We start from the raw sequence: 15,312 nt of genomic DNA on the forward strand, positions 1-15,312 counted from the left end.
CCTAAGTATAGCGAAAACCCCAGATCTTTTCTGTTGTTATTCAAAGCATTGTATCAACTCAGTTATTGTAATGAACAAAACAAATAACCATAAACCTTAACTAAATCGAAAGCACGTAAAAAAATAACTGATATGATAGAATGCTTTGAATAACTGTGATGAAAGATCGACCGTCCTTTAACTAGCCACGCTCAATCACTGCTGTGACTGTTTATTGTTATACTGGGATAGACTTACTGTCTAAAATCTGGTAAACACTTTTTACCTTTTTAAAAGAATGTTAAACAGCTATAAACTAAGTTATTGGTGTTATTGATTAGTTACCGATTGTATGATTACGTTGATCTTTTCAAAGCTGGAAGAAAAACTTCAGAATACTTAGTTTGTAATGTCAAGGTGTTAGGTAATCTTTAAGTCGGGGCAAAGTTGGCAAAATTCTAGTTTTCTAGTGAAAGTAATGTTAATGAAAATGAAATTAACACTGATTAATTGATACTAAGATTTCCAGAGCGAATCCGAGTTTCTCATCTCTAGTTTAAATGCTTTTATGTCGGAGACTGTTATTGTCACACAATTTGCATGTTTGTAAATTAGGAACTTGCATGATAATTCCTCGATTAAGATATTAGTGTTGTGTGAATAAAATGATGTACATTTTCATCATTCATGTTGAAACATTTCAGTGTTAGGTTTTATAGCAACAATTTCACTTTGGTGCTTTTCAGTGGTTCATGAAATACTGATTTAATTAAGGGCCTGTCGAAAATAGCAGCAGTTTCTTGATAACTTTAGAATGCAATGCTAATTGGTTAATTGTCCTAGCTTTGTTTTGATTATCGGTTTAACTGCGTCTGTGTGGGGCCTGTAATATCTGGACTCGAAGAATTTCTGATCTTTATATAGAGTTGTATTTATATCCACTATCAAGTTGAATAATATAATTAAGAAGTTACTGTACGAAGCTTTGTCACTTTAACCATATTTGTTTGAAGATACTCGATTTATCTTGAATTGTCACGAAGAAAAACCTTTATAATATTTTGCCTGGTTTGATCTAAGGAATAAATGCCACTTGACCTTAGGGCAAGCATATATGTAGTATCACTTGACCCTCAAAAATCAACTTGTCCTACATGAGCAGTGCGATTGTGACACATTCATCCCTTACATAGAGTGGGCGACTTTTTCGCTGTGGTGCTTTTCGATCAGTGGTTCATAAAATACTATTTTTATTAAGGTCCTTATGGAAAATAGAGGAGCAGTCTCCTGATAAATGAGGATATATGAAGTGTTAATTAGTAGATTGTGCCAGCTGCTGTATTCAAATTGACAGGTGAACAATTTTATCTTGTTGATTGCATATAAGAGGATACCTCAAAAATACTTTGTATTAAATGTAACATGTGAGAAGATAACCAATTTGATCATGTCTGAGCAAAGGTGGCAAAACTCTAGTTATCTTGTAAAATAAAATTGATGACAATTAAATCAAAGACTGTCATAAGCTTTCCAGTTTGAGTTTGTGTTTTTATCTCTTGTTTAAATGTTTTTATATTTTATATTGGAGACTTTTTTTCTAAATACAGTATTTGGCCAGGGTTATCTCTTGTTTTAGTGCGGGGGCCATGGACAATTGAGTCCATGGTTGGGCCATAGAGTTTTTTGTTTTAGAGTCTATGTTTGGACCATGGGCGTATAAACTCTTGTTTATAGTTTATACGCCTATGGTGGTTGAGCTAGTTATTTTTGAAATTCCATGTGTTTGAGGAGCTTACATTATAATTCCTCGAGCACTCCTGGCATTTTGTATAATTGTTGTATGAGAATAAATATAATTGATTTTAAAATTTGTTAAGTTTAATATAGCAACTCCTGGATAAAGGCCTAAATCGATTTAAAAAACTGAATTAGTGTAGAAATTAAATCGATTGATAAATTAATTTTAGTGGAAAAAAGATAATCTGTTGATCCAGTGTTAATAAGCAGTTTTTATACTACCTACAACTCTGATACGAGCCCCGGTGTTTTATTCTTGCAATGCACTTCCTTTTTCAACCCATAAATAATCCCACCAACTGGTCCGCTGGCAAACTTTCACACGTTCGGAAGACATGATTATGTGATTATATGACTCAATGGCAAAGCCAATACGACTTAGCACATTACACCGGGCCCGTTGACAGTTGTTGATGGAAGAGGACGGAGAAAGCAGTGTGATAGTGACATTAACCAAAATCTAGTAGAGATCGTGTTGATGATTTCTCTAGATAATAATTGATTATGTGGCCAGAGATGGTAGATAAGTTGAATTCGAAAGTTTTACAAATAAGAGCTGATTCTACTATGTGTCTTATGGACGTCTTTACTCCACCCGGACTTTGGGTCATTTATAACTAGCCACGGTTCAAAGGAAAGCGGCTGATGTGTGATGGAACCTTAGGTCTGGAGTTCTTGACAAGTTGAATGACAGAAAACAACAGCAGAGACAATAGAATCGGGAACCTAACGCTGACTGGGTAGGTCAGGCCCTTCAGAAAACTATCACACACTGGCCTATAATATATCTAAAATAACTCCGGGACTGAAACGTGTAATTCGTAAAACGTAAGTCGTAACGTATTGAAGGAAATGTAAGTCGTAATTCGTAAAACGTAACTCGTTATTCGTAAGTCATATGGCCATGAGGAATTGCATAGGAAAATCCTATCCACCAATAATATTCAGCGTCAGCCTAACCAAATCCAATGACTAACACCATCAAAATTAGAACAAGGGGTCCAGGGAAATTCCCACAATAGTTCGTTGTATCCAATATGAAATTAGTTAAATTGTCGTACTTGGGACAAAACTATATTTGCTATATCCGATGAATCGTTGTATCAGAGTTCGTTATAACGAGGTTCCACTGTAGTATCCAAGAGGTTGGACTTCTGGTAACCTTAGTGTCTGATGTACCACAGTTGGTTACACTAGGATCGTGAACGACGGAGATCTCTGTGGAGGCAATCACTGCCAGGAATGGGTGAATTCTTGGGGTATTTCGGAAACACACTCGACACTACCCTGAATGATCAGTGTGCAGACTAACGAAATTTGAACGCAGTCCGCTAAACATAAACTCAAAAATCTCTTCCATTTGTGCTCCAAAGAAAAATAAGAGCACTGAAAATCATTTTATCTAGAAATGTTATTCAATTTTCTATACATTCAAATATACAAGTTCACTCGTCAATTGTCGTCGAAGTAAATATGTTTTTTCTTATTTACGTCTGTGACTATTGATTCTGCCTTCTTTAATACCTGAAAAAAACAACTGATGAGTTTAATATCACAGCTGGTAAAATCTATTAACTTGGAGGCTTTGTGATTATTTCAAGCTGAAATACTATTCTAGCATCGGGGTAACCTGTGAGATTGTCTGATACTCGACTAGGAGCTGAAATACCTACTTTTTGAGACCCGCGTTTTTTCTGTTTCGTTTTGCTGCTCAGTTTTTGTTTTCGATCGACCTCGATTCTCTCCCAATATTGCTTTTCTTCTTCACCTGAAACCCATATGAGACAATGTTCAATGAACCAAAACTCTTCAGAATTTACTTTCAGCAATTTACTTTTTCTTAATTTCAGCATGGTTTCATAGACTGGTATTATCTTTAACCTGGGCCTGGTTTTATGGACAAGAATCAACATTAACCCAGGTGTTAACTCAATTGAAAATCAATTGAGTAAGCCCCTGAGTTCAAGTTATAAAACCAGCCTCTGGGGGTTAACTCATTATATTTTCAATTTTGAGTCAACCCCAGGGTTAAAGATGAAAACAGTCTATAAAACCGGACCTCAAGAAGTATCAGTTACCCTGTAAAAGTTGAAGCTCTATTCCTGCCACGTTAGCGTCCAAAACAGCCTTAGCGCCCTCGACATTCAAACATCTGATGTAACCATCTACAGCCTCATCTTTCAAATCAATATAAGCTATGCCATCGGCGGGAATCTTCTCCTGAAAAGTTTTTCAAACATTCAACTTGGTGCCGATTGTTGAAAAATTATTAAGCCTGCCCCAACCTCGTTAGTTACCTTATCATTGGTGGTAAGCTTTTAAAATCAGATGGACTTATACATGCACCAACTTAATGAAAATATCCGATTGTGAAACTAAACCACGGACAGGTTACTGACTAACCCCAACCTAATCGGGGAAAACAGCCCCGCTGTATGAGCTATTCTACATGTATTTCATCATCACTATAGCTTATGCCATTCTCTCCCGTCAGTCATATGAACCTGCCTGCCGAGGGATCACTTTATATGAGTTCATAAATCAATTCGATGTGAAATAGCATTCTTACTTTAAGTAGTTTTCGATTCGTTGGCTCGGTTGATTTCAGGTGAATTATTACGCCGGGTACGAATTCTAATTTCTTTCGACTCGCAATCGCTTCTTCTTCCATCAATTTCTGTTTTTCTTCCTCTGAAATCGTTTTCAAAAAGGAATCACGAGGCAGGAAAACGTAAATTCATCGAGTCTGGTCATTATCCTCCGACAAAATAGCAACGTTTCAGCTATTTCTGGAATTGACTCAGGAAATAACCTTTGTTCTTTACCTTTCTGTCTTTCACGATTCGTATGTTCCTTTATTGCCTCTTTCAATTCAGACATGCTTCTCTTTTGCAAATTAAGGTATTCGTTTCGCAATGACAGCCAACTTTTTCTGAAAAAATTCGATACCGTTATAAGCCTAGAAACGAAACAGCTAATACATGAGTTCCTACTTCTTATAAAAGTTATAGCTGTTAAAAAGACCCTAGTCTTAGTCATACTTTGTTAGAACTCTCAAACGTGGCAAATCTTTATTTTTCTTCTCGCCATTTTTCTTCTTATTTTTACGTGTTTTGTTTTTCTTCTTTCGCGGCTTTTCCTCATCAGTCTTCGCCTCCTGGTCGTGTGCGGGATCTAATTTCGGTTTTTTCGCGGGAGTCTCCGACGATTCCGAATCATCGCTATTCGAATCGTCGTCGTCCGAAGAGCCGAGTATGAATTTGACAGGTTTCGACTCGGACACGACGACGTTTGAACCATTATTTTCGCTGACGGTTCTTCGCCTCTTTTGCGGTTTCGTCGATTCTCGGTCGGTCTCCGATAAACTATGCGTTCGTTTCCGACTCTGAAGGATTTCAACTGCAAAACGAACATTGAAGATTTTTAAGTGTCAATAAATCCCCGTAACGAGTATCTTTACTTTATCCCCGACTATTCCCTGACATGCACGTTGTTTTCAATGAGTTGATCTGCTAAGAATCCAATCAATTAACACAGTCAAATACATAAGACATAGACGGAAACTGTTTGATTATACGCACGATCTAGCAATCTCGAATTTCACTGGCTTTCCCCTAATTTTTAGCTTTTTTTCAAACAAAATTCCATGATTTTTTTCAAAGAAGATAAATTTCCCTCACTTTTCTCTGATTTAGAGGTAAAGTAGCCACTCAACTGTTTATTATAACTATATACCTTTAGAGGTCTCGATTTCATGCTGTTTCTTCTCCAGTTGAATTGTCTGTTTGCTCGTTTTCGGGAATTTTCCCGCGTGTTGAGGCGCATCGGACGGGGGATTGTTCATCATCTGTCGTAGGAAAAACCAAAAAATAACCGGTAATCGCGAAATTGAATTACCTTTTCCGAAAAACTGGTATTCTCAACATTCTTACCTTAATCGCTTCCGCGGCCTGATCTTTCGTTCGAAATTCAACGAACCCGAAACCTTTAAAGTCACCTGTACTTTTATATCGGGGTAGACTGACGTACAGAACGTCGCCGCAAACGCTGAACACTTTTTTCACCCAGTCGTGATCAACGTGAGATGGCAAACATTCCTACGTAAAACAAGATCAGAAGTATTGAGAAAATCTATCAGACTGAAAGTATTCCGATATAAACCCACATTACATGCAAAATATTATGCAGGATGGCCACTTTTATCTGGTTGCTTTTTCCCTGACAATTCCAACATGCGCGTTGTTTCCCCGATTTGACCTGCTCAGAATCTAATCAATTAACAACAGTCAAATGTAAGACATAGACAGGAACTATTTGAACTATCAAATTATCATTTCATTCTATGACTAGAAATTTCGCTGATCTTAAGCACTTTTTACAAATTTCCTTCACTTTTTTTTTTACAAGGGAATTTTATTCCCTGACTTTTCCCTGATTTCCAGGCAAGTCGCCATCCTGTTAATGTCTACTTACAATATAAACAGTACGTTCATCAACATCGCACAAAACTTTAACCGTAGATTTCCTTCGAACCATTGTCTTGTCTTCGTTCAACTTGAAAACATAGTAATGTCAGCAACATTTGTTCAGAAAAATTCATGATCAATGAAGAAATCAATTTTATTTTTGACGAAGGGCAATAACGACAGCCTACCTCTAACATGCTAGAAAATGATAACGCTTTGATGATGACTTTCATATCTGTGCTTAGAGTTCGGAGTTTGTTGAACTTCTTGAAAATGTCAAGATCCACATCTATGAGAAAAAAAAGCACAAAGAAAGAAAGATTATCTCGAGGAGTATGATTCTTGGGTTATAAAATCTTGAAAATTTTGTAAGGGGCCTGTATAAGAAGTTTGGGGGTGAAGAGCAGCTTAGATCATCCAATATTCCATAAATAGTACCTGGTGGGACATTGGAATCTGAACTACAGTTCTCCACCCCCAAACTTCAACTACAAGTCCTGTCAGCGCGAAAATAAAAAAAGTCAGTAGGCCCTACTTGAAGCCGAAGGGGGTACTTGGCGGTTGGAGGCCTATTATTTGGCCAATAATTGGGTTTTACTTACATCCCGCAGAATTTTCATGCACTAATTTTCCGAGAAATCGGTCTTTGCTGATGTTTGCATCACTGAAATAGAATTCCATCTGAAAAAAAGCAAATACAATTGATTGGATCGAAATTAAGATTGGAGTGATTGGACCAGTCCAATGCCGGCAATGAATCATGATTGGTGACCAGAAAATGATTGACAAATATGGCGAAAATAATCGCAAAAAAAGTTTTTCTTCACCTGATCCTTAATCTGTGAGTAAAGCTTCTTCATTCTTTTCTTGTACTTCTTTTTATCACCGTCTTTTTTTTCATGAACTTCCATTCTGATGCGAATCAGGGCCCACTTTCTAATATTTTCAAAAAAGGAAGTCCTGAAAAATCTCCACACAACCTTCGTGACTTTGTGGCTCGCGCCGATACGCAATGTTTGGATTACGAACATTTTCAACAGGCCGAATCCGCGCCTGCTCGCACAAAAATTCCTCGATCCAGTCATGGCTGGGCGACAGTTCACATTTTTTTTCTGTAATTTTAGATTTGTAATTCATTATTATACCATTTTGGTTCCTCTCTGTGATGGCCGGCCCAGATCGAACGGCTCCGATTGCATAGTTCAAATATTATCAAATATTGAATGGAACGACCATAGAACTAGTATAACGGATTAATAATATTCCGTTATAGTTCTATGATTACACCAGTGCCCCGTAACATTCATATTAGAATAAACCGATTATTGTATGATTTTTGGGGGGGAGGGGGGAATAAAGATGATTGATAAACTTGAGGCGTTTCGCGTATGCGGCCCGACTGGGGCGGGCCCGGCGGTGCGGTAGTGTCTATTTCAACTTTTGACTTCTGAAAGCATTTCAGGCCGGGTGGCCTAGCTCAATCATTTTTTTGTGGTAGATACCTGAGAACTCTTCAGAAAGGAATGACAGTTGAACTAAACTTTGGTTTTTAATCCATTCTAGCCGCGATCAGTGAGTGACTTGGCCAAATTGTCACACCCCACGCAATTTAAAATGACATGATATATTATGGCTGCTGACTAGCTTTATCTCCCGATAGCTGTTTTAGTAGCAATAAAAAGCGATAAAGATCATAATAGATCCCCGAAAAGTGGATGTATCAGGATCGTAGCTATATCGGCATGGGAGTTTAGATAACAACTCCGGAAAATATCACCCAATGACTATCGAATCTTCAATAGGTTTTACTTATTAACTGTGAATACTGAGATTGATATCAGTCTTCCAGTCAAGTTCATTCGTAGTTAGTAACCCGCCTGTGGTTTAGTTCCATGATCGGACTATTTTCATAAGCCCATCCGATTAACCACCGATAAGGTAACCTAGTTCATTCGGTGACCCGGCCCGTGTGTTTGTGATTTCATCCATTCAGTAAAATGAATAAATAACTGGTGACGGCATGTATGTCACAATTCTATATCGTTGTCTATTGCAACTTGTCTGAACGGGTCCGGACCGAAGAGCCACTGCGAACGTTAAGCCAATTTTAAGTAAATTTCTTGACATTTACACTACAATGGTAAGTCTTAAAGGCGCCTTTTAGCGAATTAGTGTATAGATGGCCGGGTATAAAACGGTCGTTCAAAAATTATAGATTAGCGAAAGTAAGATTACAAAACCTGTCAACGTATACTAGACTTTCCTTGATTAATTCATGAATCCTTGCGCTTATTTTTTTTCTTTTTTTTCTTGTAATTCGTGATCGATTTTTATTGCTAATTCATCATTATTCACGATCATATACTTGTTATATACGGGTCTCATTATATCCATGAAAATATTAGGTTATTTGTCCAGATGATTGGAAAACTCTGCGGGCGACTTTCAAAGCGTTCGATTCGGACAGAAGTGGGATCCTGACGGTAGAAAAGGTAAAAAGAGTTTTCGAGAATGCTGGCGTTAAGGTAGCTGAAGATGAAATCGCAAAACAACTGGTGCTCATGGACAGAAATGAAGACGGAAAAGTTGACATTGAAGGTATGTTTTACACCACTATAGGATAAACGATGCAACACCTACGGCACCCAAGAGTGCATGCTGGTAGTAACCAGGGGCTAGTTGCACAGTCAAGGCTAAGGTTTGTGACCAGTCTAAGACCGTCTTGGCTATGAAGCCAATCTAACAACTTAAGACGAGTCTTAAGATTTAAGACCACTTTTGGACTTACTATGCAACTGGGCCCAGGATTATTAGCCCCTAACGGCGGTTCTATACACGAGTGACAATTCGGCTTACGGCGTTATTGAGCAGAATTTCGAAAATATATTCCGTTATACTACGTTTAAGGTAAATTGTTAATAGAGTTTCAATTATAATTTCAGACTACATTCAAGCTATGTTAGATCCGGAGTGACCCGAGCCGCATATTCTTCCCTGAACGTGCCAAATGAAACAACTACCTCATATGCTTTTAATAGAGAAGCGATAGTGGATATATAATATCTATGTATGTTATTTTCTATGTTGAAATAGCTCGGGAAATGAAAAGCTGTTTTTACTTATAAATGACTAATGTTTTAATAAATACGTAGATTCATTATGAATCTTTTATGAGATTTACTCTGCTATATACATGCATTTCGTTCTTTATTGCTTTAATTGGATCACATTTTGGTTTCTTTGGTGGCGTTAAAATCGAAGTCACGGGGTACCCGTACCTACTTTCTCATTCATGTCGATGGTGCCAGCTAAACAAATGGATTCCGATAACACTGACCTTTCTGAAAAGGACGAATTCTGCTTGTCACCTGAAAGTTCATCTATGACACCCCCAGGACTGGATGTCGTGGATGTCATACTGAGACATTTTTGATGGAATCAAAACAGTGGAACCTCGTTAATACGAATCTTGTGGCAAAAGTGAAATTGATGTACTAAACGAGTTTCCAAGTATTATCCAAATCTGGATTGATGATATTAATATGTTGGCTAGGACATGCAGGAAATCATCGTGATAAACGGGTTTCGTCATAATAAACAGAATCGTATTAACGAGGTACTACTGTATCAAAGAAATCTTCGGGCAAACAGATGGGCAGCGACTTACAAAAGCTAGTTCAATCAACTACAGAAAGCAATGAAATGTTACTGCATATATCCGGTACTTTATTTATAATTGCATTAGAATAGAATATAAAAGGTTCAAAAATAAGTAAAACACCAACAATGCATATAACGATAATTATCAGTGGAATCTTATATATCCGCATTTCGATGGTGCCAGCGAAATCAAAATTCAATAATGATTCCTCCGACTGGGTGTCGTGGATGAATTGAAATGCACCATGCACTAGCGTCAAAATCTAAACACTTCCATGGTCGAGTGATATAGTCTCAATTACATCAGAATGTTCGTGACTTTTACAGCCCTAGGCTCGCACTGTCCCCCTCAACTTATGTATGTGTAAACTCTGTATACTAATGTAATGTCCCTATCTTATATCACATAGAAATATGTTATAATAATATCATTAAAAGAATCGAATAGTCCTCATATGGGTTTTTTTCTATCGCAATCTCGTGACTGGCAACCATCCACGCGACAAACATTGACGTCACAGAAACAGATACAAACCAGTAGACCTACTACAAAAAAGAAAATGTTTCCTTTGATATCGTGTTCGATATTGTGACCTACAGATTAATTCAAAAACTCTTCGCTTTACGGGTTACTATTGTACGAACCTGAATAAGACATATGTAAAAAGTATACATATACACATGTGATACATGATGAAGTAAAACCTGCATATATTCCTCACCGAGCTCGCCAAAAACAACCTTGCTTGCTTCTTAAACACAGTTGACAAAAGATAATGTTTTTGCTAAGTTATTTGTTAATGTCAAAGTAGCCCGGTTAGTGAAAACCTGCTTTACTCTTTTTTTTCGATATAGCCTATAATTAGATTTTTATGACTTGAGATTCATCAAATATGTATTTCCTTTTTTATAACTTAAATTGGATCAAATTTCTTGTCTTTCTTGTGGTGTTTAGTCGGAAGTTACCTACTGTCATATCGATGGTACCAGTGAAATATGCAAATGGATTCCGGTGACACTGACTCTTCTGTAATGGACGAATTCTGTCTCTCCACGAAATCCAATTATGATACCTCCAGAACTGGATGCCGTGGATTTTATACTTAAAGATCCCTTTCTTGTGGAATTGATACATCACAGAAATCTTCGGACAAACAGATAAACAGAGACATTTTTAGAAAAATCTAGTCGGGTGAACTATAAAACATAGTACTAAGGTACTTTATTTAAAATTGCATCCGAATAAGATATGAACAAGTAAAACATCAACACCGCATAGTATAACGATAATTCACCGCGGAATGTTATATAGCCATATCGACGGTGCCAGCGAAATATACAATTCGACGCCTTAAGGACTGAATGTCATGGATGTTAAAATACCTGAGCATTTTGATAGAATTTGATATCACAGAAATCTTCGGACTAACAAACTGAACAACTATTTACAAAAAATGTTAGTCGCATAAACTGAATAACACAATACCAGGTTACTGCATGTGCCCGGCAGCTTATATAGAATTGCACCAGAATGATATAGAAAACGTTCAAAAATAAATAGACCATCAATAACGTCTATTAAAACGATAGTGTACAGCAAAACCTTGCAAAAAATCGGTAACAGGCTGATTATGAAAACTAAATCATCAATCAATAATTTTAATAATAATAATTCGGATTAAAGCAAAACATGTATATCGATTCCATTTTTACACCTTATCTCTATTTACACGATGAGTGATCATTGGACTGATATCGAGTAATTTAACTATAGGTGTAAGCGGGAGGTGGGTATGCGGGATCATTTTGTGGAGCAAAGCCCGATGTTGGTCCGGGTGGTGGAAATGCTGGGGGATATTGGGATGGCGGTGGTGGATACATAGTTTTCTGTGGTGGATAAGTCGTCAGGCCGTATCCTTGTTGTGTGGCGTCGTTGTAGTTCGGTGGCGGAGGATATTGGCTGGTGGAAGCACTTCCCGCTGTTGTAGACACAACAACTGCCCGATTAGGTTGCACTAGTCCTGCAAAGAGAATATGTGAATTCATCTTTTGATAGAAAGATTTAATCACAAAAATTTTAATCAACGGCATGTTTTACATTTGCGAAAGGATATAATGGTGTTTTATTGAAACTATCAACGTTATTATACTAGCGCTCTGGATACCGTTCCTGGGGTTATTGATAATGCATCTGAGTTTGAAGTGGTTGTTCTGCAATTAATTCGCGAAAACGTCTAGAAGACGATGGCCGCTGGATTCACGCAGCGACGTCAGGAAATTAACAAACTTCACTTTTCAAATTAAAATGGAAGCTTATATAGTTCATATGGCATTTCATATTACTCGTGATATCACAGTTATACATCATATCATTACATCCGATTCTGTGAACTATCAAATTTTCTTCCAGTTATATAAGCGACATTTTTCTCAAACTTTTGCAGAATAACCACTCCAAACGGATGTACCTTAATCTAGGAACTGTATCCCAAGCCCATCGGCGAGTGCCTGTATGATTAAAACCATTAAAAGTTCGTTCCATTGGTGTTATTGATGCCGTAACTGTGGGATAGGGTTCTCAATCAAATTCAATCAACAACCGTAAAACAAGAATTTTGATAATTATACTTACTTCGCTGCCTGTTCTTTTTTGAGACGACCACAACCGGAATCACGATTAACAGTACTATGATGATGAACACCGATACACCTACGACAGGACCGATCCAAAACAAATTGAGCCTGAATTGGCAAGAATAGTGACCCTCATTTCAAACAATCATTGCAAAAGATTATGGCCAATCTACATATCATGTTTTTCTTTATGCTAACTTCAAAATTTAATCAGGTTTAAATCTTATGTATTTCAATTGACTTGATACGACGAATTACCCATAGATATAGAAAGAAATAGAATTCACGTCATTTTTTGCGAGCACAATTTCGAAAATGAAACTAAATTAAGAAAAGTTCTTTCGGGTACATTTAGACTGAATCCTTTAAGAAATACTTTAGAAAAAGGCTAAAAATACAAATAAGAATAGGAAAAATAACAAAATAGGCCGGAAGAATAAAATCAGACATTAATTTTGATTGCCTAACCTTATCTACTTACGTCGTGGTCGTGGACGTTGATGAACTGGATTGATATTTGGAACAACTAGATTTGCTGACGTCGTAATAGTTGTCCGTCCAGTCGATGCCGCTTGATGAAATCGAAGAGCAACAGTATTTAAATGTCTTTGACCCGCAACACTTATATGTACAATATTTCGACTCTCTGTAATAACCACTAGAACTACAATATGCGTAACACTTTCCCATCGCGTCTTTGCCAATTAATTGCCAAAAATTAGTAAGGAAATTGAAATGCACTATCCGCTGATATATAATCGTCAACTTAGAACGTAGAAATTCCTTGGTCTAGCGAACGTCAGAATGTACGTGACTATTCAACCGCGAATAGATTATTCTCTGCTGATAAATAACGTCGAAAGAATGGAACGGTGATTCATGTGGGTTTTTTCTAGCGGGATCTCGTGACTGGCAACCGTCCATAAAACATAACAAACATTGTCGTCACAGAGAGATATTCAAACCAGTACTTCATAAAAGAAAATATTTCTTGATATTGTGTTCGTTGGCGTTAATGTGACCTACAGATTATTTGAAAAGTAGCTATTCGCGTCACGGGTAACTTATTTTATGAACCTGAATAAGACATTTATATTGAAGTATACAAATAGACAAATAATATAAGCATCAAGATACAAGTAAGACATATACATATGGCAGATGTGAACTCAAACCATGGAATCAGTGGATCATGAAACCAGTTGTATCGTATCCGTGTAAAGATTGGCCACATCACGACCTTTCAATTTTTGAAAAGGGACATTTCAGGTGAACAGATATGATATGATTGTTATGTCTCTAGATGAGTTTGCATCTCCGGCGAAAGATTGGTTTTGTTTGCTCATAATATACTGGGGAGATATTTGTCACGGCGTTGCCAACTTGAGCAAGGATGATTATTTTAGATTTTAGTTTATCATATTTTTGAGTATCAGCACCAAATAACACTATAGATATCGAATCAATCAAATAGATGCAGAGACGATTACCCATATTTCAAGATAAAAAACACAATCACAAACTCAACGTAACATCCCGCTACCAGCCTCATTATTTCCGTGATGATACATATGGTGGTTGCCACGGACTACTAAAGCCTACCTACTGAACAATAATGTAGCGGCCGCTGCAATGGATAATTTATTGACTTTGAATATAAATGTGATAACGCCTATATTTGCCCATTTCTATTCAATTCTCTACTTATTACTCAATTCGTTCATTTATCGACTGATTTGTTTTGATTACAAGCTTCACATTCGATCTACTGGTTTCTCTACGCAGCATAGCTATGAAATACAGTCAAAAAGCTGAGGTGATGATAGCGTAAGTCTTGCCACCGTCTTGTGCAGCCGAGTGTGAGCAATGATTTTGTTTTAAATTTCGCGTTTTTTTCACACTAAGCTCGCGAGCCTTTCCAAACATTCAAATGGAATATTCGAGGATCACAACTTAGTCTTTGAATCCCTTGAGAGGAATAGCGAAAGTACCGGTGAGACGCCAAACGATTTGGCAGGAGATTCATAGTTTATTAGTTCTCTGATAGGAGCACATCGCAAGCGTCTCACATTGTAAATTTTCTCCCAGATGTTACCCCTTCACATTTATCGGGTTACTTAGTCAGTTTGTAAAATCCCGTTATCAATGCTTCATTATAATTAAAACGATATCGTTCTTATCGACTGTTAAAGAGTTTCTGATAATATTTCTCCGTGATAGGAAGATTGTTCTGGGTGGTATTCTCGAATTTGGTAAGCTGTGTCGATTATTGAATAAGCCAATGCTGAATACGAGTGCACAAGTCAGAATAGGCTACATGGGAACCCACCATAAAAAAAAGATCAACGAAATATTCTTGTGAAGTTAAGTTTACGACGTTGAATAAAGATGAATAATGAAGACTCAGTAACTGCGCTTGTGACTGAACATTTCGATAAGATTTTTTATCATCATCATTTTTATCATCAATATGGACAAATTTACAAAATACTAACAGATCACCAAAGCAAAACCTCCGTTAATATTCCATTGTTCGGTGATTATTTTCATTACGTGTGAGCAACAATATTTATACGTGTTATACTCGCCACAATTCTGTGATGGAATGGTTGTCGTACCATCCGGCCCGCAGTATGAATAGCACCACATCTTATCTGCAATCTGAATTTATCACCATACCTTTTCATATAGTATCGAAATCTAAAACTTTTCATATAGTATCGATATCTAAAAATATCAATTTTAATAAGTTAAAACTCACGCATGTATCTTCATA

At 37.0% G+C, this 15,312-nt stretch overlaps 3 protein-coding genes across 3 annotated transcripts; 1 reads left to right on the top strand and 2 right to left on the bottom strand.

The window, feature by feature from the left end:
- Positions 1–3,179: 3,179 nt before the first annotated feature.
- On the bottom strand, positions 3,180–7,309 carry LOC141903678 (la-related protein 7-like). Its single transcript, XM_074791907.1, has 12 exons — positions 7,070–7,309; positions 6,845–6,923; positions 6,431–6,531; positions 6,250–6,330; positions 5,709–5,873; positions 5,512–5,623; positions 4,818–5,175; positions 4,602–4,708; positions 4,346–4,467; positions 3,855–3,996; positions 3,450–3,544; positions 3,180–3,300 (listed from the first exon to the last, which is right to left on the bottom strand). Exons 1-12 carry the CDS (start codon positions 7,271–7,273, stop codon positions 3,229–3,231), a joined length of 1,638 nt encoding a protein of 545 aa, XP_074648008.1. The 5' UTR covers positions 7,274–7,309; the 3' UTR covers positions 3,180–3,228.
- Positions 7,310–8,227: 918 nt separating this feature from the next.
- LOC141903681 (uncharacterized) lies at positions 8,228–9,422 on the top strand. Its single transcript, XM_074791908.1, has 3 exons — positions 8,228–8,382; positions 8,648–8,840; positions 9,185–9,422. Exons 1-3 carry the CDS (start codon positions 8,380–8,382, stop codon positions 9,214–9,216), a joined length of 228 nt encoding a protein of 75 aa, XP_074648009.1. The 5' UTR covers positions 8,228–8,379; the 3' UTR covers positions 9,217–9,422.
- A 1,675-nt stretch (positions 9,423–11,097) lies between these two features.
- On the bottom strand, positions 11,098–13,530 carry LOC141903056 (uncharacterized). The gene is made up of 3 exons (XM_074790932.1): positions 13,018–13,530; positions 12,535–12,644; positions 11,098–11,923 (listed from the first exon to the last, which is right to left on the bottom strand). The coding sequence occupies exons 1-3, from the start codon at positions 13,224–13,226 to the stop codon at positions 11,667–11,669; spliced, it is 576 nt and encodes a 191-aa protein (XP_074647033.1). The 5' UTR covers positions 13,227–13,530; the 3' UTR covers positions 11,098–11,666.
- Between the last annotated feature and the right edge of the window lie 1,782 nt (positions 13,531–15,312).

The sequence above is a fragment of the Tubulanus polymorphus genome, chromosome 4 (assembly GCF_964204645.1).
Source record: "Tubulanus polymorphus chromosome 4, tnTubPoly1.2, whole genome shotgun sequence".
NCBI lineage: Eukaryota > Metazoa > Nemertea > Palaeonemertea > Tubulaniformes > Tubulanidae > Tubulanus > Tubulanus polymorphus.

What these genes read in the sequence shown, in the direction of transcription:
- LOC141903678 (XM_074791907.1), bottom strand. Translation starts at nt 7,273, where the DNA reads ATGTTCGTAATCCAAACATTGCGTATCGGCGCGAGCCACAAAGTCACG. An exon ending in ATGAACGTACTGTTTATATT is followed by an intron (nt 5,874 to 6,249) that starts GTAAGTAGACAT and finishes TGTTTTACGTAG; the next exon opens with GAATGTTTGCCATCTCACGT. An exon ending in CGTTTGAGAGTTCTAACAAA is followed by an intron (nt 4,709 to 4,817) that starts GTATGACTAAGA and finishes GAATTTTTTCAG; the next exon opens with AAAAAGTTGGCTGTCATTGC.
- LOC141903681 (XM_074791908.1), top strand. An exon ending in CGGAAAAGTTGACATTGAAG is followed by an intron (nt 8,841 to 9,184) that starts GTATGTTTTACA and finishes TTATAATTTCAG; the next exon opens with ACTACATTCAAGCTATGTTA.
- LOC141903056 (XM_074790932.1), bottom strand. Translation starts at nt 13,226, where the DNA reads ATGGGAAAGTGTTACGCATATTGTAGTTCTAGTGGTTATTACAGAGAG. An exon ending in TCAACGTCCACGACCACGAC is followed by an intron (nt 12,645 to 13,017) that starts GTAAGTAGATAA and finishes TTGCCAATTCAG; the next exon opens with GCTCAATTTGTTTTGGATCG. An exon ending in AAAAAAGAACAGGCAGCGAA is followed by an intron (nt 11,924 to 12,534) that starts GTAAGTATAATT and finishes TTCTCTTTGCAG; the next exon opens with GACTAGTGCAACCTAATCGG.